Source organism: Chrysemys picta, chromosome 20 (assembly GCF_011386835.1).
Source record: "Chrysemys picta bellii isolate R12L10 chromosome 20, ASM1138683v2, whole genome shotgun sequence".
Classification (NCBI taxonomy): domain Eukaryota; kingdom Metazoa; phylum Chordata; order Testudines; family Emydidae; genus Chrysemys; species Chrysemys picta.
Window position 1 is genome coordinate 1,665,930 of NC_088810.1, and position 25,205 is coordinate 1,691,134.

Consider the following 25,205-nt stretch of genomic DNA (forward strand, 5'->3'; position numbering starts at 1 on the left):
GCATGCTGGGAAGGGGGCAGGGCTATAAAAGGGCTCCTTTTGCTGTTACCTAGCAAGAGGAGGGGTTGTGCAGAGATTGAGGGAGTTTTCTGGGGCTCCCTGCCTTGCTCTGTGGGGTTCCTCAGGCAGCCAGGGGCTGAGAGGGCAGCACTAGTGACCCCAATGGCTCTGGCTTGGGGTGGGGAGACAGCTGATTGCAGGATTCTCTGCTGGTGCTTTCAGCCCAGGATCTCAAAGCAATTAATGGGGGTTAATTAGTTGAGCCTCATAAACTCTTTTGCCCTGGGGAGTGGAGTCAGGATCCTCATTCCTGTTACACAGTGAGGGAAACTGAGGCATGGAGGTGGGACATCTGGGCAGGACAGCTGCCACCATCCCCCACTGCTCAAACCCACTAGATCCCACTCCTCTCCCAGAGATAGGAGAGAACCCAGGAGTCCTCGCTCCCAGGCCCCACTACTCTAGCTACTAGACCCCACTCCCCTCCCAGAGCCAGGGAGAGAACCCAGAAGTCCTGTCTCCCAGCCTGCTACTGGCCTATGCTGACTGTTCCCACATGAACGCTGGAATCCCACAGGCCAATGGTGGATTTGAACAAGCCCCTGGGGCCCCCGCTCGTGGGCCTGTCAGCTAGGGAAGGGGTAGGGGGAAGACAGAGGTCTGGGGCCAATTAACCCTTCAATGGCTGCCTGCCCTGCCCCCTCTGCTCCCCTGCGCTGACCTCCAGGGAGCAGCTCTCCTTATCAGGGCCTGTGAACTTTGCACCCAGCTCTGGGGTGTTTTGGGGCCGTTACTTAGGTCCAGCCGGTCTGGTGACAGAGCGGCTGGGGGATGTACGGAGAGAAGGGATAGCCCTGAACAAGGGGGGCTGGCTGGCTCTGGGGGGTGTGGGACCCTTCCCCTATAGGGGGGTTGGCTCCCATCTGTGCCCAAGGTGAGAACTGGCTGGTTCCAGGGGGGCAGAGCGTGGGGTCACGGGGCCTTTCGAATTAACCCTTTTTTTTTAAACTGTTTCTGGTTTTCAAACCCGACCTGCTGCAGCGCCCTGCCCGGCTCTCGTGGGAACAAAGTTCCCAAGGGAAACTCCCGCCAGGTAAATTTGGGTGTCAGCCGGCAGGACTCAGCCTGTCTCAATCTGCCAGGCCCGGGGGAGACAAACTGGTTTCTCTTACGGATGTCGGACTCCTCCCTGGGAGCCTTGTCCCAGAGCCAAGGATGGAACCCAGGAGTCCTGGCTCCCAGCCCCCCCTGTAGTTAACTCCTGCCTAGCAGGGGAAGAGTCACCCCACTCCCTGGGGTGGAGTGATCAACCTGCTCCTAGGCAGGGAAACTGAGGCACAGACTGGTGAAAGAACCTGTCCAGTCTGAGTCCTGGCTCCCACCCCCCCGCTCTAACCACCAGCCCCCACTTGCCTCCCAGAGCCTCAGAGATGGATGGGTCTGAGTTCTTGGCCCAGGGGTGGTTACATAAGGGCAGAAAGTCCCAGCCCAGACCTCGTGCAGGGCTCTGGCTCTCGGTTTAACTGCTCAACTTCCCCTGCTTGTGACCCGCACCCGGCCTGCCTCGGAGGGGGGCTGGGAGCCAGGACGCCTGGGTTCTCTCCCCGGCTCTGGGAGGGGAACGGGGGCTGGTGGTTAGAGCAGGGGGCTGGGAACCAGGACTCCTGGGTTCTCTCCCTAGCTCTGGGAGGGGAGTGGGGGCTGGTGGTTAGAGCAGGGGGCTGGGAGCCGGGACGCCTGGGTTCTCTCCCCAGCTCTGGGAGGGGAGTGGGGGCTAGTGGTTAGAGGAGGGGGGCTGGGAGCCAGGACTCCTGGGTTCTCTCCCCGGCTCTGGGAGGGGAGTGGGGGCTGGTGGTTAGAGCAGAGGGGCTGGGAGCCAGGACTCCTGGGTTCTCTCCCTGGCTCTGGGAGGGGAGTGGGGGCTGGTGGTTAGAGCAGGGGGGCTGGGAGCCAGGACGCCTGGGTTCTCGGGCTGTGGCTGGCCCTGACGTGCCCTCCCCTCCCGGGCGCTGATGTCACAGGTGGTGTGTTTCCAAGCTCGGGCTGGAAAACGAGTTTGAGCAGCCGCTGCCACCCCCCCCCCCCCACGCCGGGACCGGAGCCGGACGCGCGGGCAGGGGAGCCCCGGGGCGGCCGGTGAGCGGGGCTGGGGCGGGGGTCCCGGAGCGCAGCGGCCGTCACCTGGCCGGGGGGGGGGGGGCGGAGTTGGGGGGGGGTGGGAAAAAACCGAGGGAGAAAGAGAGAAAGAGAAACAGAAAGAGGCCGGGGGGAGGTTTGGCTCGTGACCTTCCCCCCATGGCTCGCCTGACCCTGCTTCTCTTCCCCAGTTCCCACAGCAACTCCCGGACACCTGGGTTCTGCCTGCGTCCTGGGAGCAGAGGGAGGAGGGGCCTGGAGAAATCCAGGGATCGCCCCCCCCCCCACGGATTGCGGGGTGAGTGGTGCCGGGCCCGGGGCTGTGGCCCTCATTGGGGGGGGGGTGTTCATGAAGGGAGAGCCCCTCGATTGATTGCTGGGCTGATTAATGGAAAGAATGGGGGCCCGGGAGCCAGGACTCCTGGGTTCTCTCCCCGGCTCTGGGAGGGGAGTGGGATCTAGTGGTTAGAGTGGGGGGGCTGGGAGCCAGGACTCCTGGGTTCTCTCCCCGGCTCTGGGAGGGGAGTGGGGGCTGGTGGGTTAGAGCAGGGGGCCCGGGAGCCAGGACTCCTGGGTTCTCTCCCCGGCTCTGGGAGGGGAGTGGGATCTAGTGGTTAGAGTGGGGGGGGGGGCTGGAAGCCAGGACTCCTGGGTTCTCTCCCCGGCTCTGGGAGGGGAGTGGGATCTAGTGGTTAGAGTGGGGGGGGCTGGAAGCCAGGACTCCTGGGTTCTCTCCCCGGCTCTGGGAGGGGAGTGGGATCTAGTGGTTAGAGTGGGGCGGGGGGCTGGAAGCCAGGACTCCTGGGTTCTCTCCCCGGCTCTGGGAGGGGAGTGGGATCTAGTGGTTAGAGTGGGGGGGCTGGAAGCCAGGACTCCTGGGTTCTCTCCCCGGCTCTGGGAGGGGAGTGGGATCTAGTGGTTAGAGTGGGGGGGGGGCTGGAAGCCAGGACTCCTGGGTTCTCTCCCTGGCTCTGGGAGGGGAGTGGGATCTAGTGGTTAGGGGGCGGTGGAAGTGCTGTCAGAACAGATCAATCAATATTGAAGTGCTTTGAGATCCTCACACAGACCGGCTGGAGCATCCTCCCCCCGAAGCTGAAATACAAACATCCCCGGGGTCTGTGTCCCGTTCTCCCTCTCCCCCCCCCCCTCGTGGGACCAGGATCGTCCCAGCCCCCACATCAGCAGTTTGCCCCGGCCATGGAAAATTCTGACCCCTTTTGCTATTCACAGCACCGGGCCGGGCAGTGCCAGTCCCTGGTGCCGGTTCAAGTGGGGACAATCTAGCGCTGGAGATAAAGCGGAAGGTGCCAATGCCGGGGTGAACCAGGGTCAAGGTGATTTTTCCCTGCTACAGAGCCTGTCCAATTCACACAGCATGGAGATGCGGCCACCTCTGGGGTGAGGCACTGGGGCTGGTTATACAGGGATGCTCACTCAGTGCTGAGATGTGGCCACCTCTGGGGTGGGGCCCGGGGGCTGTTTATACAGGGACCTCTCGCGCAGCCCTGAGATGCGGCCACCTCTGGGGAGAAACATGGCATCTCCTTCACTTCCTGTTCCTGTTGGGACAGGAAGTGAAGGAGAATTTCTGTGTCCTGTTTGACAGCAGGGGGAATCATTTTGGCATGCGGTGGTTGCTAATTTGGAGCTGCTGGGTAAGTGACTTCTTTATTAACAGCCCCCACGTCCCGCCCCAGAGGTGGCTGCATCTCCGCACCGGGCGAGGGGTTCCTGTATAACCAGCCCCCGCCACCCCCCCAGAGGTGTCTGCATCTCAGCGCCTTGGAAGGGTCCCTGCATAACAAACCCCATGCCCCGCCCCAGAGGTGGCTGCATCCCAAGCTTGGCAAGGGGCCGAGAGCCCCGGGCGGGGGGGGGAGGTCCGTGAGGAAGTGGGGACAGCTGGCAGGCAGGGAGGGACTGGCTGGCTCGGGGGGCAGGGGCTGATCATTTCCTTTTGTCCTGTTGGAGCAAACAGACCCCTCTTCTCACCTGCCCAGCGGAAAATTCCCCTCCCTGCTCCGGGCTTGGCCCACTCTTGGGACTCGCCCAGGCTGGGCGTCTCTTCCCTGGTCCCCCCGCCCCAGAGATCCAGGGAGGTGCCACCTCTGGGGCAGGAATGGCGCATTGAGGACGGGGCCGCCTGCCTGCTGCAGGGCGGCCCCACACCCATGGGGACAGTTCGGCTTTTTATCAGTAGAGCTGTTCTGAGTGCCGGAGGGTCGCTTTTGGGCTGCGTTCGGCTTCATCCCAGGGGCAGGACTTGGGGAAATGACAAGGGCAGGACCTCTGTGAGGGACACTGTCTGTAATATCCAGTGGCAGGGAGTCCCTGGGATTAACACTTATAATGGGGGCTGTTTATGCAGGGGTCCCTTGCCCGGTGCTGAGATGCGGCCACCTCTGGGGTGGGGCTATTGATACAGGGACCCCTCGCCTGGCGTTGAGATGCGGCCAGCTCTGGGGTGGGACTATTGATACAGGGACCCCTCGCCCAGCGCTGAGATGCAGCCACCTCTGGGGTGGGGTGTGGGGGCTGGTTATACGGGGAGATTTAGGGAACCAGAAAGGAGTCACTTGAGCTGAGGCATCGGGGCCAGGGCAGAGCCCCCCACCCGGCCCCCTGCAGCCCAGCACCCCCAGCGCCTCCTCTCCCTTGCTGTTGCAGATCTCTGGCCATGGTTCTCCCGGAGAATGAGCCCTTGGCGGGGCTGAGCCAGACCTCGCGATGCCCTGTCCTGGCCCCCGTTGGGCAGGACAGGCGGAGGGGGCCGTTTCCAGCCCAGGGCCCCGAGCCGGCCCGGGCCCAGCCGGTGGGTGGTGCCGATTGTCTCTCCTCCGGCCCCGGGGGAGCCATGAGCGACAGCCCTGAGGAGGACGAGGCCAGCAGCACGGAGAGTGCCCAGAACGGGGTGAGTGGCGCGGGGCCTGTCCCCTCTAGGCCCCAGGGCGGGGGACCCGCTGGCTCAGGGGTCAGGGAATGGGACATGGGGCCTGTCCCCTCTAGGGGGCTCCAGCTCCCATCCGGCCCCACGGCAGGCTCAGGGGAGCAGGGAATGGGGCCCTGGGTCTGTCCCCTCAAGGGGGCGCCAGTTCCCATCCGGCCCCAGGGCAGGGGACTGGCTGGCTCAGGGGCTGGGGAATGGGGCCCTGGGTCGTCCCCTTGAGGGGACACTGGCTCCCATCCGGCCCCCAGGGTGGGGACTGGCTGGCTCAGGGGGCAGGGAATGGGACATGGGGCCTGTCCCCTCGAGGGGGCGCTGGTTCCCATCCGGCCCCAGGGCAGGGACTGGCTGGCTCGGGGGGGCAGGGAATGGGGCCCTGGGTCTGTCCCCTCGAGGGGGTGCCGGTTCCCATCCGGCCCCAGGGCAGGCTCAGGGGGGCAGGGAATGGGACATGGGGCCTGTCCCCTCAAGGGGGCACTGGTTCCCATCCGGCCCCAGGGCAGGGACTGGCTGGCTCGGGGGGGCAGGGCATAGGGTCCCCTTGTCGACAGGGCTGGTTCACTCCCACTCTCCCCTGCCCAGGACGAGAGCCCCCAGGCAGGCGCGGAGGGGTCCCGGCTGCGGGGGGAGCAGGACGAGGCGCTGGGCCGGGTAGCGGAGCTGGAGAGTTGTATCAAGGAGCTTCAGCACCAGCAGAAGGAGATGAACATCGAGGTGCGCCCGTCCCCGGGCTCCCCTCCCTGAGTCACGGGGATGTCTGGGGGGTGGGGGTGGGGGGCGTTCCCCGCTGCCGGCACCTGGCAAACCTGTCTCGCCGGGGCACCGCGCCCAGCCAGGTGGGGAGGGGCTGGGTGGGTCGCTGCTACAATCGCAGCAGGAGAGCTGGGTTTGGAGAGAGGGAAAACACTGAGCTGTGCAGACAGGACGCCTGGGTCCTCTCCGGCTCTGGGAGGGGAGTGGGGTCTCGCGGGTTAGAGTGGGAGGGGCTGGGAGCCAGGACGCCTGGGTTCCATTCCTGGCCGTGGGAGAGGAGTGGGGTCTGGTGGGCTATCGTGGGCGGGAGCTGCCCGCTGTCGGCTCTGTGCTGTGGGCCCCGATCCCTGTGGCGCCGGGTCTAACCCCCGCCGCTCCCAGCAGATGAAGCTGGAGGGGGCGCTGCTGGAGGGGGAGCTGGCGGCCGAGTGGCGGGAGGTTCAGCGCGAGGAGCAGCTGGTCCTGCAGCTGCAGAGGAGGTTCGCGGAGACGGTGCACCGGTGCCACGTCGAGAGAGAGAAGGTCAGGCCCCTGCCCAGTCTCCGTGCCTCCCAGCGGCCTTTGCGGGGCTCCTCTTTTCCCAGAATCCTTTGTGCTTCCTCCCCATTGCCCGCTTCTTCCCAGAATCCTTTGTGTTCCCTCCCTCCTTGGCCCATTTTCCCCAGAATCCTTTGCCACTCTCCCCGTTGCCCACTCAATCCCAGAATCCTTTGCTCCTGTCCAGGTGTGCCCACGTTTCCCAGCACCCTTTGCTGTGGGATGGCCCTGTCCTCAGCATTCTTTGCTTCCTCTCCCGCCAAGCTGGCCCCATTCCCCAGCCTGTCAGGGACCGTGTCTGGCCAGGGGACGGGGGGAGTATGTCCATGGAACCCAGGTGTCCTGGCTCCTGACCCCGCCCTTCTCCGGCAGGAGAAGGCTCGGCTGGGGAAGGAGCGGCTCAAGGTGGAGGAGCTCCAGAGGCAACACGCCGAGTCCCAGACCCACCTGGAGACCCAGCCCGAGAGCATGCGGGAGCGAATGCAAAGCCAGCTGCAGCAGGTAGGGGCACGGGACGGCCCAGCAGGTCCCACCCTGTGTCGAGCTGGGCAGGCTGCTACGGCCCAGAGGAAGAGACCCCGGGGTGGCCCACATACGCTGATATGGCCCAGAGGGGACATGCACAGAGGGGGGCCGGGTTCCATTAGCGCTCTTTGAGGGGTCAGCAAACCTGGCCGTGGGGGATCCAGGGGACATGGTGCACTTAGATTTCCAGAAAGCCTTTGACAAGGTCTCTCCCCAAAGGGTCTTAAGCAAAGTGAGCTGTCATGGGATAAGAGGGAAGGTTCTCTCATGGGTCGGTAACTAGTTAAAAGATAGGGAACAAAGGGTAGGAATTAAATGGTCAGTTTTCAGAATGGAGAGAGGTAAATAGTGGTGTCCCCCACGGGTCTGTACTGGGCCCAGTCCTATTCAACATATTCATAAATGATCTGGAAAAAGGGGTAAACAGTGCGGTGGCAAAATTTGCCGATGATACAAAACTACTCAAGAGAGTTAAGTCCCAGGCAGACTGCGAAGAGCTACAAAAGGATCTCACAAAAATGGGTGACTGGGGAACAAAATGGCAGATGAAATTCAATGTTGATAAATGCAAAGTAATGCACATTGGAAACCATAATCCCAACTCTACATATACAATGATGAGATCTAAATTAGCTGTTACCACTCAAGAAAGATCTTGGAGTCAGTGTGGATAGTTCTCTGAAAACATCCACTCCATGTGCAGCGTCAGTCAAAAAAGCAAACAGAATGTTGGGAATCATTAAGAAAGGGATAGATAATAAGACCGAAAATATCATATTGCCTCTATATAAATCCATGGTACACCTACACCTTGAACACTGTGTGCAGATGTGGTTGCCCCATCTCAAAAAAAGATCTGTTAGAATTGGAAAATTTGCAGAGAAAGGCAACAAAAATGATTAGGGATATAAAACGGCTGCGATATGAGGAGAGGTTAAGAAGACTGGGACTGTTCATCGTAGAAAAGAGACGACTAAGGGGAGATAGTGAATAAGGAAGTGTTATTTGCTCCTTCTCGTAACACAAGAACCAGGCATCACCCAATGAAATTACTAGGCAGCAGGTTTAAAACAAACAAAAGGAAGTATTTCTTCACACAACACACAGTCAACCTGTGGAACTCCTTGCTGGGGGATGTTGTGAAAGCCAAAACTATAACTGGGTTAAAAAAAGAATTAAGTAAGTACCTGGAGGATAGGTCCATCAACGGCTAGTGGTCAGGGCCATGACCCCCTGCTCTGGATGTCCCTAAACCTCTGACTGCCCAGAGCTGGGAGTGGATGACGGGATGGATCACTCAGTAACTGCCCTCTGAAGCACCGAGCATCAGCCCCTGTTGGAAGACAGGATACTGGGCTAGATGGACCGTTGGGCTGGCCCAGTATGGCCATTTTTATATATAGCCCAGACGTAACAGCCCCCTCCCCTGCTGTAACCCACTAGACCCCCCCTCCCCTTCCAGAGCTGGGTAAGAACCCAGGAGTCCTGACGGGATCTCCCTCCCTGCAGACGTCGGAGATGCTGGAGGGGGCACTGAAGAGCTACGAGGACCTGGAGTTCCAGCAGCTGGAGCGCGAGAGCCGCTTGGAAGAGGAGAAGGAGGAGGCCTGCCAGGCCTTGGCCCGCCAGGTGGCCCAGGTGCAGGAGAGGCTCAAGGAGAGGAAGGTGAGTGGGGCCAATCCTCAGAGATCCACTCTGGGTCTTACCCTCCTCCTGCAACTCCATTCTGGGGCACCGGGGATCTGGTTCTGTATCTTACCCTCCTCCCAGGGTGGAACCTGCTACTCCATTCCAGGGGCACCTGGATCTGGCTCCATATCTTACCCTCCTCCCGGGGTAGAACCTGCAACTCCATTCCAGGGGCACCGGGATCTGGCTCCAGGTTGTGACCGGAAAGTCCTGTTCCAGGTCTTCCGGCAACCAGAGTGCGATCCAGAGTGGGAGGGGACCCAGAGACAGGGATCCAGGTCTTACCTTCCTCCAGGGCAATGGCACCCGGAATCCATTCCAGGGGTGCCAGGATCCGGGTCCTGAGCAGTGAGTCCATTCCAGAGGGCATGGGGGATCCTGCTCCACCCAGAGCCCATTCCAGGGGGGCAGGATGATCCAGCACCGGGTCTTACCCTGCTCCTGGATGGCACCTGGGAGAACTGGGGCATTGGGATCCGGTGCCAGGTCTTACCCACCTCCTGGGTGGGGGGCTGTCCCCACAGTTCAGTGCAGGGGGGACCCCAGGGGTGGGGTTCCCCCTTGCTAGGTCCCGGGCTCTTGAGGTGAGGGGGTGTCCCCTCCCCCGCAGGACTCTCACCCTCCCCCGTTCCCCCCCAGAGGAAGGTGCGCAGGCTGGAGGCCCAGGTGCGCTCGGTGCAGGAGCACATGGCGGGCGAGTGCAGCAAGCTGGCGCAGGAGAAGGGAGAGGCCGTCCAGAGCCTCAACTTGGTGAGGAAACCCTTCCCCCCCTCCCCCCAGAAAGAACCCAGGAGTCCTGGCTCCCAGCCCCCAATCCCCATCTAACCCCCATTCTCCTCCCAAACCTGGGATAGAACCCAGGAGTCCTGGCTCCCAGCCCCCAATCCCCATCTAATCCCCATTCTCCTCCCAAACCTGGGATAGAACCCAGGAGTCCTGGCTCCCAGCCTCCTGCTCTAACCATGAGACCCCACTGCCCTCCCAGAGTGGGGGGGAGGGGGGTTGCCGGGCCGGCTGGGCCCATGGGTCTAAGTAGGGGGCAGGGCAGGACCCTATGGGGTGGATCAGGAGATGGGGCAGGACCCAGTGGGTGAGAGCAGGGGACAGCGCAGGACCCCGTGGATCTGAGTTGGGGGCAGGGCAAGACCCCGGGTCGGGGCAGGACTCAGTGGTTGAGAGCAGGGGATGGGGCAGGACCCCGTGGAGCTGAGTGGGGGGCGAAGTAGGGGTGGGGCAGGACCCCACGAGGTGACCCCTGCCCCGGCCTGTGTCCCCAGGAGAGGCGTCGGCTGGAGGAGCTGGGCAAAGTCTGTGAAGACGAGAGCAGAGATGACTCGCCCGTCAGTAACCAGGAGCTCACCAAGGTAACCCCCATCTGCCGGGGTCCCCCCGGCACACCCATCCTGTGCCCCCACCTACCTGTCTCCCACCTGCCAGGTTCTCTCCCCCCCCACCCCTGTGTCCCCCACCTCTCCCTTCCCCACCCGCTAGAGTCCCCCTCCCTGGCCCCCCACCCCTGCCTGCTCCCGTTCAGATCAAAGCTTCTCTGCTGTATCCCAAGGCTGTGCCCCCCTTTACCCCCCCCCCGGATGCCTGGGTCCCTCCAGCTGCGGGCCGGGAGCCCCTGGTTAAGAAACACGTTGACCCGGTGTCCCGGGGACCCAGGCCAGCAGCGACGCAGCCGGGAGCCCAGCGTAGAACAGAGCTTGGGAGCGCAGGGAGAAGGGACCTGCAGCAAAGTCCATGTGGGGGGCCCCAGAGCCCTGGACTGCCCCCTCTGAGTCCCAAGCAGGAGCCTGACCTGGCCCCAGACCCGCCTGTTCCCCCTCCTTGTTCCTTTATCTCTGACCCGGGCCAGCACCGACAGCACCCCCTGATTCTGGCAGGGGAGGGGGCCCGGTCATCAGGTGCCAAGCTACAGCGTGTCCGGCCAGTTCTCTGTCCCAGGCAGCCAGTCAGTGTCACACCTGCCCTCTCCTCCCACCACCAGAAACTTGAGTAACACATAGGGGAAACTGAGGCACACACGGTGTCTTCAGAGAAGACAGGCAGAACATTCCCACTTCCTCACACCTGGGCAGGTGGGGTCATGTTGCCACCTGCTGGTGAGTTCCAGGCATTGCAGACAGGTGGCTCCGAGGAGAACTGGGAGCCAGGACTCCTGGGTTCTCGCCCCAGTTCTGGGGAGGGGGGAATGGGGTCTGTTGATCAAAGCAGGGGGCTGGGAGCCAGGACACCTGGACTCTTTCGCTGGTTCTGGGAGGGGAGTGGGGGCTAGTGGTTAGAGCAGGGCGGGCTGGGAGCCCCACCCCTGCCGTGTCTGTGTGTCTGTCTGTACGTCGATGTCTCCGTGTCTCTGCAGCTCATGTTCACCCAAAAGACGGATCGGAAGGTCGTGGTGCTGGGCTGCGACCAGCGCGACCCGGCCTGCGTGTTCTCCGTCCGCAGCTCCGTCCAGGTGTGTGTGTCCGTCTGTCCTGTGCCCGTTCCCCGCCGTCTCTGCTCTGTGTCTGTGCTCGCCTGTGTCTGTGCCCCTTCCTGTCCCCCACCCCGGCTAGGAGGGGGCAGAGCCCTGGGGGCGGGCAGTGTCGGGGTACCTGGGGTGGGGGTGGGGTGAACCCCACTCGTCGACCCCCTTGCTGTCTCTCTCCAGAGCTCCTTCGGGCTGCAGAGATCGAGGAGCCTGCCTCGAAGACGGGGGGACCGGCTGGTCCCCCGCCCCACCCAGCGCCCCCTCTCGCTCGAAGCCAACGGTAGGAGGGAGGGGATGGGAAGGGTGTGTGTGTGTGGGGGGGTATATTTAGGGGGCTGTGGGGCTGGGACATCTCCCAGGGCACGGTGTGGGGCCGGGTGGGAGCAGTGGTTTTTTTTTGCGGGGGGGGGAGGGGGTTCTCTGTGCCTGTGGGGTGCTGATTGCCCCCCCCTGTCTCTGTCTCTCTCAGGGGGGCTAGACTCAGACGTCCTGGCGCTGCAGCTCTCGGCTGGGGGCGACCGGCGCTGCGTGCCGCTCAAACATCTCAACGCCCCCCTGTACCCTCTGGGGGGGCCATACAGGTGAGATTCCCCCAATGGCCCCCCTCCATCCTTCGCCCCCCATCGTCCCCTCCATGCCCCTGATCACCCCCATCCTGCCCTCTTCCCCCCCTCCCTGCCCCTCTGTGCCGTCCCCCAGCCACCTCCGCGCCCCCCCCTTTGCACTGCCCTGGCCTTGGGTCTCCCAGATGCAGGCCCCTCCAAATTCCACCCCCGTATCAGAAGCCCCCTATCCCATTCTGCCCCCCTCCCCTGGGATTTCCCTCCTACCCATGGGGGGAGGACCCCTGGGTGTCTCCCTGGGTCACTCCAGGCTCCTCACGCCCCATCGACTCCGTTTCCCGCTCCCTCCGCAGCAGCGTCAGCTCCTGTGTCACCAAACTGGCCGAAATGGAGCGGATGGTGCGGGAGGCCATGGCAGAGAGAGAGCGGCTGCTGCAGGCGCGGGTAAGAACCCAGGAGTCCTGGCTCTCCCCCCCACCTCCCGCCGACCCCCAGCTCTGATTCACCAGCCCCCACTGCTCTCTCAGAGCCAGGGAGCAAACCCAGGAGTCCTGGCTCCCAGTCACCCCCCTTTTCTAATCCACTAGACCCTGCTCCCCTCCCAGAGCTGAGGAGAGAACCCAGGGGTCCTGGCTTCCAGCCCCCCCTGCTCTAACCACTAGACCCTGCTCTCCTCCCACAACCAGGGAGCGAACCCAGGAGTCCTGGCTCCCAGCCCCCCCCCTTTTCTAATCCACTAGCCCCAGCTCTCCTCCCAAAGCCAGGGAGTGAACCCACGAGTCCTGGCTCCCGCCCCTCCCCTGCTCTAACCACAGGACCCCACGTCCTCCCACGTGTCTGTCCCATGGTCTCCAGGCCGGGAATAGGGAAGTCGGGGTTTCGCTGCATCAGCTCCTGGCTTCCTCTCCCCCCCACTCCCCTGCACCAGTCACCAGAGCGGGGGACACAGAGTGGCTGGGATCGGCCATGCATGGGGCGGGGAAGGGGAGGGGCTTGCTTGGAGGTGGGGGCAGGGCCAGGATGGAGGCGGGGACAGAGGGGAGGGGGTGGGCAGGGTCAAGGTGGGATGTGTGGCGGGAGGGGAGCCGGGGGGGCCAGATTGGGGCCTTTTGGGGGTGGAGGGGCCGGGTCCCCCCCCCACGGTGGCTACTGGGCCCTGAACCCCCCCCCCTTGTCCCCTCAGGAGGCGAAGCGAGTGGCCCAGGGGGAGACACAACACACGGAGCCGCCCCCCCCTGCCCAGGTGAGGACCCCCCCCTCCCCGAGCCAGCCAATCCCACCAGGGCTGGATTGGGGCCGGGATTAACGGCGTTCCCCCCCCACACACACACACATTTATCCCCCGCGTTGCCCATGCAGGACCGGAGCCCGGGGCCGTCGCGGGAGCCCCCTGCCCCCGCCCCCCTGGACCTGCGCGCCCACCTGGAGGCCTCGGGGCACAGCCTGGAGACCTGCCCCGAGGTGCGGGTGACGGGCAGGGCCTGCCGCGGCTTCCTGGTCAAGATGGGCGGGCGCATCAAAACCTGGAAGAAACGTTGGTTCTGCTTCGACCGTCAGCGGCGCCTGCTGGCCTACTACGTGGGTGAGCCCCAGTACTACCCCCCTGACCCCCTCTGCCCCATGGGGGCCCCCGGGTACCCCCGTCCCCCAGCATCAGGGTGATCAGGCAGCAAGTGTGAAAAATCGGGACGGGGGTGGGGGGTAACAGGCTTCTATATAAGAAAAAGCCCCAAATATCAGGACTGTTCCTATAAAATCAGGACATCTGGTCACCCTACCCAGCATCCCCGTCCTGTTCACCCGCCCCCCGGCACCCACCCCCAGTGATGCCTGCTGGCCTACTCCGTGGGTGAGCCCCCCAGGTATCCCCCTGGGTGTCCCCTTCTCTGCTACCCCCCACTAGGGAGCCGGTGCCTCCTGCATCCTCCTGTATCCCTGCCCCCTCCCAGCCCCCCACCCCCCTTCCTAATCGCTGCCCCCTCTCGTTGCAGACAAAGAGGAGGCGAAGCTCAAGGGCGTCATCTACTTCCAGGCCATCGAGGAGGTTTATTATGATCACCTGCGCAGCGCCTTCAAGGTACGCCCGCCCCACAGTGCTGGGACCCACAGTTTCCCTCTCCAGCCCCCCAGCAACCCCTCCCAGCACCAGGACCCATGGCATCATCCCGCCCCCTCAGCCCCACAGTGTCCTCCCACAATCCCCCAGCGCCAGGCCCCACGGTGTCATCCCGCCCCCCAGCACCGGGACCCACGGTGTCGTGTCCCCCGCCCCCCAAACCTCCCTAGTGCTGGGACCCACGGCATTCCCCTCCAGTGCCAGGACCCACAGCATCCCCCCCAGTGCCTGGATGCATGACACCCCCCCCAGCATGGGGACCCACAATGTCCACCCCAACCCTCCAGACCCCCAGCGCTGGGACCCACGGCGTCCTGCCCCCCAGCCCCGGAACCTATGGCATCATCCCCCCAACCCTCCAGCACCCTCCAGCCCAGGTACCTAGGGGGTCCCAGCCACCCCTCCACTGGCTGACCCTTTCCTTCCCCCACAGAGCCCCAACCCCAAACTGACCTTCTGTGTCAAGACCTACGACCGGCTCTTCTGCCTGGTGGCGCCCAGCGCCGAGGCCATGCGCATCTGGATGGACGCCATCGTCACGGCCGCCGAGGAGAACACGCGTTATTGAGCCGGGCCCGTGGAGCGCCCCAGGGACCCACCAAAGACATTGCCCACCTGGTGGGCGTGGCCAGCTGGGCCATTGGCTCCGCCCCTGGGAGGGGCTTGAGGGCAGGGCAGCCAATGGGAGATGGACTTGGTTCTTGAAGGTGTGAAGCCGTGCTGGCCCCGCCCCTTTTGACCTCGACCGTGGTGGGGAGCAATGGGGCGCAGGCGTTTGCCTCCAATCAGAACAGGGCTCTTCAAAAACACAGACATTCCCGGAACTGGCACCAATGGGAGGCAAGCGGCTTTGAATCCCGACCAATGGGAGGAGGCTCACTCAGAATTCTGGCCAATCAGAGGAGGCCTAGTTTGAAGGCTGGGCAATTGGATGCGTGCTCGTCCGGGACCTGCACCAATTGGTGGAGAGAGAGGTTGAGACCTGGCCAACAGGAAAAGACTTGTTCAGAATCTGCACCAATAGGAGACCTGCTTAAATGCCAACCAATGGGGGTGTGGGGTGGGGAACACCTGGTTGGAATTCCCACCAATTGCATGCAGCCTGGCTTTGAAACCTGGCCAATTACCCAAAAGACTGGAATTTGTACCACTGGGAGGAGACATGGACTGAACTGACCAATGGCAGCTTGGAATTCCCATTGACTGTCCAAAATCACGACCAATGGGAGCAGGCTTCTGGGATGCACCAATTGGAGGAGACTGGGATCGAACTGGCCAATGGCGGCCGTGCCTGGAGGGCGCCGTGGCCAAGTCCCGACCAATGGGGAGTGTGGAGTCTCTCGGATAGGGCGGCATTCCCAGCATGCTTTGTGCCATGTGGCCAAGGCTCAGGGGGCCGGGGCTGAGCCCAAACATGGCAGCAGGGGGGGCCCCCTATCCCCCTGGATCTCGTCTGTACCTGCCCCCCCCTTCCCCATGTGTCTGTTGGGGGCCCCAGGTTCGCTGCCCTCTGCTGACGCCAACTATTTATTACAGAAACTCGTCCGACCCACGGGCCGTGTGTGTCTAGTTCTATTGCAGCCGGTGCCCCTCGCTCCCGACCCGAAGCCCCCTGGGCTCCCTCCCCCAAGCTCTGCCGGTGCCCCTCACTCCCGACCCACAACCCCCTGCCAGTCCAGCCCTTGCCAGCTCTGCCGGTGCCCCTAGGGTGACCAGACAGCAAGTGTGAAAAATCGGGACAGGGGGTGGGGGGTAATAGAAGCCTATATAAGAAAAAGACCCAAAAATCGGGACTGTTCCTATAAAATCGGGACATCTGGTCACCCTAGGTGCCCCTCACTCCTGGCCCCCAGCCCACTGGGCTCCCCCCCCATAGCTCTGCCGGTGCCCCGGGTGGATCACAAAGCAGCAGGTGATAGACTGGGAGGTTTGTGACTGGCAGCTCTGACCCCCAGACAGTGGATGTCTCCGGCACACAAGGATTGGTGGGGCCTCCCAGAGCAGGGGAGAGAACCCAGAAGTCCTGGCTTCTAGTCCCCCCTGCTCTAACCACTAGACCCCACTCCCCTCCCAGAGCTGGGGAGAGAACCCAGGAGTCCTGGCTCCCAGCCCCCCTGCTCTAACTACTAGACCTCACTTCCCTCCCAGGGATGGTGATAGAACCCAGGATTCCCAGCCCCACCATGCGCTAACCACTAGACCCCACGCCCCATCCTGAGCTGGGGAGAGAACCCAGCAGTCCTGGCTCCCAGCCTCCCCGCCCCCAAGCTTAACCACAACCTCTCCTGTGCCAATAGCACCGAGTCACAAGGAGCCCTTTGTCTCCGGCTGAGCCGGGCCTGCGCTGGGGAGTGCCAGGCTCCCTCCCTCACGTCGGGGCTGGGCTCAGGTGCAGCAAACAGGCCAGAGACGTTCAAGGAGAAGCCGTTGTTTTAATGGGATGATCCATGGTATGAGTTTGTGGGGACTCAGACCAAACTGCCACTGGGACAACCCGGCCCCCTGGCTGGACGCCCGCCCTGGGGGGATGTAGGAAGGGCCAGGCCCTAAGAGAATGAGAGGCACATTGGTGGTAGAGGTGGGATGGATGGGTGTGCACAGGGTGGATCTGTGTGTGGGGGGGACCATTTGGGGGGTGGGAAGGGAGGGTGGGACTGTTCACCCCTACCCAAGCTGCTGTCTGTTCTGCAGACCCACAGACAAGTCTCTCTAGGACAGGGAAGCACATTGGTGGGGCCGGTGGGATACCTCATGGCTGGGTGTGGGAGGGGCTGTGCGCACATGAGGGTGTGTGTGTGTGTGTCTGTGTTGGGGGTGGGCAGAGGCTGTGTTTGTGGAGCTCTTTATCCGAGTGCTTTGGGGGTGGATGGAAGAGTCTGGTTCTAGGACAGAACCAGAGTCTGGTTCTAGGACAGCTGCACTCACGTTGGTGGGGGTAGTGGGATGGATAAAGGCTATGGGCGGGGGCGCTGTGAGTGTGTGTGTGTGTGTGTGTGTGTGTGTGTGTGTGTGTGTGTGTGTAGCCCTCTTTGCCGCTGTCCCTGCTCTGGGGACGTCCGCAGGTCTCCGGTCAGGAAGAAGCACATTGGCGTTTGCGGTGGGATGGCTGGGGGCTCCTTTGGCATGTGTCTCTGTACTGCTCTCTTCGCCACTGCCGTCCGTGCCACGGCCCCCACCTCACTCAGTCTCTGTCTCCCTCGGCCCCACAGGCCCCGCTCCCTCGGGGTCTCTCAAGCCAGGTTGGGGGCCACCGAGCTCTGGGCCAGCCCGTCCACGGAGGAGGCTGCCTCCTTCCTGCAGCTGTGGGACCTGGCTGAGTAGGCCATGTCCTCAAGCAGGGCCCGGCGGAAGGCCCCGGCCAAGGTGGTCCGGCCCAGCGCCCGGCGGAAGTCCAGCCCCATGAAGAAGTAAAGGACGGGGTTGGCACAGCTGTTGAGATAGGCCAGGGAGGAGGCGAGAGGCAGCCCCACGGCCATGGCCTGGCCCTTGACGCCCGCCAGCTTGAGGAGGAGGAAGAGATGGTAGGGGGCCCAGCAGAGGAAGAAGGTCACCACGATGGCCGCCATGACCTTGAAGGGCTTCCTGGAGCGGATGGTGGCCGGGCGCCGCCTCAACACGGCCGCCAGGGCCCCGTAGCAGGCCAGGATGATGGCGAAGGGGGCCAGGAAGCCACAGAGCAGCCGGAGGAGATATAGCATCAGCTTGGGTCCTTCTCCCAGCGTCAAGGAGCACTTGAGGCCGTGGGTCTTCCCGTCCGGGACCAGGTTGCGGTAGAGGTAGAAGGGCAGGCTGGCCGCGGCGGCCACCCCCCATGCCCCGGCAGCGGCCGCCCACGCCAGGCGGGGTCCCCGGCGGTTCTTGGACCACACCGGGAAGGCCACGGCCGCCAGGCGGTCCAGGCTGATGGCCGCCAAGAGGAAGACACTGCAGAACATGTTGAGGTATTTGATGAAGCTGGTGGCCTGGCACAGGAAGGCGCCGAAAGGCCAGTGCCCGCGGTAGAAGGTGTTCTTCACCAGGGGCACCACCCGGGTGACTGAGAAGATGAAGTCGGCCACCGCCAAGTTGAGGAACCAGACGCAGTTGATGGAGCGGCCGGCCCGGCGGGCTGTGAGCCAGATCACCAGCCCGTTGCCCAGCGAGCCCCCCACACAGACCACGGTGTAGAAGACGACCTGGACTAGGTCCATGACGGCGTTCAGGTCAGACTTGGCCTTGGCAGAAGGACCAGGGCTGGTCAGCCAGAGACCGGAGGAGACATTGGCCTCCATGACGGGACCTGAGACAGAGAGAGAGAGATTGAGAGTGGGGGGAGGCCTGTTCCCAGAGCCTGCCAGTCCCCCGCGCTGGAGCTGGACCAGCACCGGTGCCCCCGAGAGGGGAGAGGCCCCATGCCCCATTCCCTGCCCCACTGAGCCAGCCAGTCCCCCACCCTGGAGCCCGATTTGGGCTGGTGCCCTCTTGAGGGGAAAAGCCCCGTTCCCCATTCCCTGCCCCACTGAGCCAGCCAGTCCCTGCCCTGGGGCCGGTGCCCCCTAGCCAGGGAAGGGTTCACAGCAACCCTCTCTGGAGGTGGGGCCAGGTTTATTTGCATGGCCAGGCTGACCCCACGTCTTCCCCGCCTTCCTTTGTCCATCTCTGGGCTCCCAGCCACGCACTCCATGAGCGGTGGAGCTACCGGTGGCAGCCCGGGGGGGTACGTCTGGCTCCTTGCCAAGTGTCCCGAGCTGTGGGCGGACAGAGGGCACCGTGCCAACTTCCACACCTGGCTTTTATCACGGCCGCACCCCGCCCCCCCGCCGACTGGCACTGCGGCTGCTGCTGGGATGGTGCCTGTCAACCAGGAAAAGGGGAAATAACCCTGTGCAGGGCTTCTAGGACGCCTGGGTTCTCTCCCTGGCTCTGTGAGGGGAGAGGGAGCTAGTGTGTGTGTGGGGGGTACTGTGAGCCAGGACTCCTGGGTTCTCTCCCTGGCTCTGTGAGGGGAGTGGGTGGGGGGTACTGGAAGCCAGGACTCCTGGGTTCTATGCGGGGCAGACCCAGCCCTCCCACTTATCCAGAACAGGGACATGGTCCAGACTCACCCCCACTCCCCGAAAGCTAGCAGAGCCCAACCATCGGCATAGCACAAGCAAGACAAATCTCAGCTCCCCCCCCCCCCCCCCAGCCCTGTCCCAACTTGCATCTGGAGCATCCTCGGAGGCCCCCCAGAACGGCACAACAGACCCCCCCCCCACCGGTCTGTCTACACTGGGGGACAGCCAGATGCCCCCTCACTTCGCTCCAGCCAGCGCTGAAAAATAGCCAAGAGTCGGGGGCACCCCCCGCCCCCCGCAGCCCCTGGCTCCCCCTGCTGCCTGGCCTGGGGCGGTCTGACCCCGATGGGGCAGCACTTGTCCAGCTGCAGGGCAGACACACACACACGGAGCTAGGGTGTTATAATGCACATGCCATGTCACAGCCGACACACAACGCGTGTGCACACACACAGAAAAACACAGAGCGATTGTTATCACACACACAATGTCACAACCGATACACAAGGTGTGCACACACACAGAAAAACACAGCGATTGTTATCACACACACAATGTCACAACCGACACACAACGTGTGCACACACACAGAAAAACACAGAGCGATTGTTATCACACACACAGTGTCACAACCAACGCACGTGTGCACACACACACAGAAAAACACAGAGCAATTGTTATCACACACACAGTGTCACAACCGACACACAACGTGTGCACACACACAGAAAAACACAGAGCGATTGTTATCACACACACACTGTCACAACCGACACACGTGTGCACACACAGAAAAACACAGAGCGATTGTTATCACACACACACTGTCACAACCGACACACGTGTGCACACACAGAAAAACACAGAGCGATTGTTATAACACACACAGTGTCACAATCGACACACAATGCTCACACATGCATGCACACAAACACACTGGTAGAGTGTTATAATGCATGCACCATGTCACAACTGACACACAACATGTGCACACACTCAAAACGGAGAGCAATTGTTATAACACATACAAAAAGTCACAACTGACAAACATCGTGTGCACACACACAGAGCTAGAATGTTATAACACACACAGTAACGACTGACACACACACAGAGCTAGAGTGTTATGCACACACAATCACAACACACAACGCATGCACACACAACACACACGGAGCGATTGTTATAAGGCACACAGTCACAACTGACACACAACGTGTGCACACACCCCCCCCCGCACAGAGATAGAATATTACGCCCCCCACCCCGCCCCTGCCCGTGTTCCCAGTCCAGCCATGGCAGGGGCTGTGTGGGGCCCAGCTGGCGTGACCACCCACCCCGTTACCTGGGGAGGCAGCGCCCGCCAGCCCCGTCCGCTTGTCGTTGGCTCTGAGATTATTTTCCAGGAACCCAGCGGCCGCCAGACGGTCACTCCCCCTGCCCCCCTCCCCGGGGTTGGGCCCCGGCCAGAGCGGACGTGCTGGGGGAGTGATGTGCTAAAAAGGAGAACTGGGGGCGGGGGGGGGGGGCACTGCCTGTTGCTGCCAGCATGGGGGCTGGCGGGGGGCATCAGGGCGGGAGCTGTGGGGTCAGGGCAGGGCCGGCAGCGGAGAACCCAGGTGTCCGGGCGGAGCAGGTGGAGACACAGGGCAGGGCTCGCTTAGAAGCCAGGTGAGACCAATTGTGAGGGGGAGGATTCCCACAATGCACAGGTGTCAGGCAGCTCCCAGCATGCACGGCAGCACCATGGCCAAGCGGGGAGGGGGGGGAGGGGAGAGTTCCCAGCATTCACTGCTCCCCTTGGCATGGCAAGGCCTTAGGGCGCTGGGATGGTCTTGCCTGGTGGGCATCTTGTCATCCCCCAGCTGCCCCTCGCCCACCTCTGCCCTGGGCTTTCGCTTCTTCCCCAGCTGGTAGGACAGGAAGCCGGGTTCTTTTCCCTGGTGAAAAACTCCCCGGGGGGGCAGGGGCCTCAGTTCCCCTTTTCACATGTGAAACCGGAGGTGTCTTCTTCCTGCCACCTGCGAGCCAGACTGGAGCCCGGCCCGCCCGCCATGCCCAGGGAAAGAGACCCCCGGCTCCCTTTGCTCGCCCTGGGAGGGGAGTAGGGCTAGCCCCTCGCTCTGTGCCCCCGGGCTCCCACCCCCAGAGGGAGCAATGCCCCCCGATCTCTAGCTGCAGGGAGTCTGCCAGCGTCACACAGGTTTATTGAACGTCTGGACCCAGCCCAGGCAGTTCTCAGGGCCCTCGGGCCTGGCCAGCTGGGTCTGTCCGGTCCCCATGGGTCCGGCTGTTCCTTGTCCCCAGCCCAGCCCCCTCCTTCCAGCCCAGCCCCCTAAATCCCCTCCCCCACCAGCCCCACCTCTGTCCTCAGTCCCAGGTAAATAGGTCACCTGGGCCCCTCTCTTCCCTTCTTTGTCCCCCCCTGTCAGGTCCCCGGGCCCCTCTCTTCTCAGCCCATTGCCCCCTGCACTGCCTAGAACTGGCTGGCTCCCAAGGTGGGGGGCCTCCTGGTCACCAGTCGCTGGGTCCCCCATCTCCAGGCCATTGTCTGGGTCCTGACTGCTAGGCAACGTCACACCTGGTCCCCTGCAATTACAAACCCCCTCCCACCTCCTCGTTACACACACAGCACACAGGGAAACTGAGGCACACACCATGCTCGTGCAAAGCTCTAAGAAAATCCCTCACTTCATCACAAACACACACACACACGTCACAACTGAGACACAACACATCAGCACACACACAGAAAGCTAGAGTTTTCTACCACACACGGAGTCACACAACGTGTGCACACCCCCGCCCCCCACGCACAGCGATTGAATATTACACCCCCTCCACCCCACCCCTGCCCGTGTTCCCAGTCCAGCCATGACAGGGGCTGTGTGGAGCCCAGGCTGGTGGGGCCCAGGGTGGCGTGGCCGCCTGGTCCATTATCTGGGGAGGCAGCGCCCACCGGTCCCGTCTGCTTGTCTCTGGCTCTGAGCTTATTTTCCAGGAACCCAGCGGCCGCCAGAGTGTCACCCGCCCCCTGGATTTGGCCCCCAACCAGAGCAGAACGTGTGAGGATGCACCAAAAAGGAGAACTGGGGGTGGGGGGCACTGCCTGTTGCTGCCAGCATGGGGGCCGGGGGAGGGGGGCGCATCAGGGCGGGAGCCGTGGGGTTCGGGCAGGGCCAGCAGCGGAGAACCCAGGTGTCTGGGTGGAGCAAGTGGAGACAGTGGTGAGCTGGAGCCGGTTCGCACCAGTTCGCAAGAACCGGTTGTTAAATTTAGAAGCTGGTGTAGAAGCGGCTGTTAAAGGGGTGTGCGGGTGGGCAAACAACTCCAGTCCGCAGGCCACATCCAGCCCGCGGGACCGTCCTGTCCGGCCCGCCTGAGCTCCCAGTGGGGGAGGCTTCCCCGGTCCCTCTCCCGCTTCCCCCCCTCGCAGAGCGGCAGTGCACCGCGCCGCCGGCGCCAGCGCTCTGGGCAGCTCTGCAGCTCCTGCCGCTCTGAGCGGGGGGCGGGAGGGGAGCTGCGAGCTCCAGTGTCCGCGCGGCATAGAATCATAGAATCATAGAATCATAGAATATCAGAGTTGGAAGGGACCTCAAGAGGTCATCTAGTCCAACCCCCTGCTCAAAGCAGGACCAATTCCCAGCTAAATCATCCCAGCCAGGGCTTTGTCAAGCCGGGCCTTAAAAACCTCCAAGGAAGGAGACTCCACCACCTCCCTAGGTAATGCATTCCAGTGTTTCACCACCCTCCTAGTGAAATAGTTTTTCCTGATATCCAACCTGGACTTCCCCCACCGCAACTTGAGACCATTGCTCCTTGTTCTGTCATCTGCCACCACTGAGAACAGCCGAGCTCCATCCTCTTTGGAACCCCCCTTCAGGTAGTTGAAGGCTGCTATCAAATCCCCCCTCATTCTTCTCTTCTGGAGACTAAACAATCCTAGTTCTCTCAGCCTCTCCTCATAAGTCATATGCTCCAGACCCCTAATCATTTTTGTTGCCCTCCGCTGGACTCTTTCCAATTTTTCCACATCCTTCTTGTAGTGTGGGGCCCAAAACTGGACACAGTATTCCAGATGAGGCCTCACCAATGTCGAATAAAGGGGAACGATCACGTTCCTCGATCTGCTGGCAATGCCCCTACTTATACAGCCCAAAATGCCGTTAGCCTTCTTGGCAACAAGAGCACACTGTTGACTCATATCCAGCTTCTCGTCCACTGTGACCCCTAGGTCCTTTTCAGCAGAACTGCTACCTAGCCATTCGGTCCCTAGTCTGTAGCAGTGCATGGGATTCTTCCGTCCTAAGTGCAGGACTCTGCACTTGTCCTTGTTGAACCTCATCAGGTTTTTTTCTGCCCAATCCTCTAATTTGTCTAGGTCCCTCTGTATCCGATCCCTACCCTCTAGTGTATCTACCACGCCTCCTAGTTTAGTGTCATCTGCAAACTTGCTGAGAGTGCAGTCCACACCATCCTCCAGATCATTAATAAAGATATTAAACAAAACCGGCCCCAGGACCGACCCTTGGGGCACTCCGCTTGAAACCGGCTGCCAACTAGACATGGAGCCATTGATCACTACCCGTTGAGCCCGACGATCTAGCCAGCTTTCTATCCACCTTACAGTCCATTCATCCAGCCCATACTTCTTTAATTTGGTGACAAGAATACTGTGGGAGACAGTATCAAAAGCTTTGCTAAAGTCAAGAAATAACATCCCTACACGCTGCCCGGAGCAGCATAGTAAGGGGGCCGGGCCGGGGCTGGGAGGAGGGGTTGGATAAGGGGCAGGGAGTGGTTGGAGGGGGTGGAGGTTCTGGGGGGGCGGTCAGGGGACGGGGAACAGGTGGGGTCGGGTAAGCGTGGGAGTCCCGGGGGTCTGTCGGGGTGGTGGTGGATGGGGTCGGGGCAGTCAGGGGACGGGGAATGGGGGGGTTGGGTAGGCGTGGGAGTCCCGGGGGTCTGTCGGGGTGGTGGTGGATGGGGTCGGGGCAGTCAGGGGACTGGGAACGGGAGGGTTGGGTAGGCGTGGGAGTCCCGGGGGTCTGTTGGGGTGGTGGTGGTTGGGGTCGGGGCAGTCAGGGGACGGGGAACGGGGGGGTTGGGTAGGCGTGGGAGTCCCGGGGGTCTGTCGGGGTGGTGGTGGTGGATGGGGTCGGGGCAGTCAGGGGACGAGGAACGGGGGGGGTTGGGTAGGCGTGGGAGTCCCGGGGGTCTGTCGGGGTGGTGGTGGATGGGGTCAGGGCAGTCAGGGGACGAGGAACGGGGGGGTTGGGTAGGCGTGGGAGTCCCGGGGGTCTGTCGGGGTGGTGGTGGATGGGGTCGGGGCAGTCAGGGGACGGGGAACGAGGGGGGTTGGGTAGGCGTGGGAGTCCCGGGGGTCTGTCGGGGTGGTTCTGGATGGGGTTGGGGCAGTCAGGGGAGAGGGAGCGGGGTGAGATGGGTAGGGCGGAGGGTCCTGGGGGGCAGTTAGGGTGGGGGTGTCACAGAGTATGGGGGACTCAGGGCCCTGTACCCCCGGTGTCCTGCGATTCACCATGACTCTCAGCCAGCCAGTAAAGCAGAAGGTTTATTTAGATGACAGGAACACAGTCCAAGACAGGTCTTGCAGGCACAGACAACAGGATCCCCCCCTCAGTTGGGTCCATCTTGGGGTCTCAGGGCGCCCCAGCCCCTTGGGAGGTCAGAGCCCCGTCTGCCTCCCAGCCCTTCCACCAGCCAGCTCTGAAACTCTCCCTTCAGCGACCCCTCCCACAGCCTTTGTTCAGTTTCGCAGCAAAGGTGTCACCTGGCCTCTAACCCCTTCCTGGGTTCTCATGATACAGTCGGTCAGTCTCCCATCCCCCAATGCAGACTATCCTAGCCACACTCCCCTGTCAGCATTCACAGACCACAGCAAGAACAGTCCCAGTTCGTCACATCTCTCCCCCCTTCGAGACCGAACTGAGCGGGGTCACTTCAGCCAGTGATCCGAAGAAGTTCGAACCTACCCCCATTCCCGGGGATGCCCCCGCATCCCTCCCATTCCTTGGTGAGAATTACACCAGGCCCCTCCAGGTTCACGCCCGCCCTTAAGTCGGGGTTGCTCGATGGCACTCGCAGTTCGCATGTGGGAAGGTTTATGCGGCCTGTGCCCTTTTCCCACCCCAATACCCCTGGGGTTCCAACTGGGCTGTGGTCTTCTCCCAGCGCTCCAGTCTGGAGGTTGGTGATTCAGAGCCCCCCTTTTAACCTTGGCCACCCTCTGGAAGGGCTCCTCTATGCTGGGCAAGGGTCCTAAAGCCATTTTCCCCTTGTTACAGGCCTTCCTCCCTGTGACGAACTGGGACTGTTCTTACTGTGGTCTTTAGGGACTTGGCTGGGAGGCAGACGGGGCTCTGACCTCCCAAGGTGGGCTAGGGTGTCCAGGGACCCCAAGATGGACCTAACT

General features: G+C 62.4%; 2 protein-coding genes across 9 annotated transcripts; one reads left to right on the top strand and one right to left on the bottom strand.

Annotated features, from left to right (window-relative positions):
• The first annotated feature begins 43 nt into the window (after positions 1-43).
• PHLDB3 (pleckstrin homology like domain family B member 3) lies at positions 44-15,288 on the top strand. 8 transcript variants are annotated; one of them, XM_065573958.1, is made up of 18 exons: positions 44-1,093; positions 2,328-2,434; positions 3,367-3,534; positions 4,804-5,047; positions 5,663-5,794; positions 6,215-6,355; positions 6,743-6,871; positions 8,405-8,560; positions 9,224-9,334; positions 9,862-9,948; positions 10,947-11,042; positions 11,238-11,337; positions 11,527-11,638; positions 11,974-12,064; positions 12,804-12,863; positions 12,980-13,202; positions 13,612-13,697; positions 14,170-15,288. In XM_065573958.1, the coding sequence occupies exons 3-18, from the start codon at positions 3,512-3,514 to the stop codon at positions 14,302-14,304; spliced, it is 1,926 nt and encodes a 641-aa protein (XP_065430030.1). In that variant the 5' UTR covers positions 44-1,093; positions 2,328-2,434; positions 3,367-3,511; the 3' UTR covers positions 14,305-15,288. The 8 variants fall into 8 exon arrangements, with proteins under 8 accessions (XP_065430030.1, XP_065430036.1, XP_065430032.1 ...); XM_065573964.1 differs by lacking the exon at positions 44-1,093 and adding an exon at positions 1,789-2,136 and having other exon boundaries at positions 12,980-13,198; XM_065573960.1 differs by lacking the exon at positions 44-1,093 and adding an exon at positions 1,790-2,136 and having other exon boundaries at positions 11,977-12,064.
• Positions 15,289-16,153: 865 nt separating this feature from the next.
• LOC101935887 (chemerin-like receptor 1) lies at positions 16,154-20,271 on the bottom strand. The gene is made up of 2 exons (XM_042846716.2): positions 20,118-20,271; positions 16,154-18,015 (listed from the first exon to the last, which is right to left on the bottom strand). Exon 2 carries the CDS (start codon positions 18,005-18,007, stop codon positions 16,967-16,969), a length of 1,041 nt encoding a protein of 346 aa, XP_042702650.2. The 5' UTR covers positions 18,008-18,015; positions 20,118-20,271; the 3' UTR covers positions 16,154-16,966.
• Between the last annotated feature and the right edge of the window lie 4,934 nt (positions 20,272-25,205).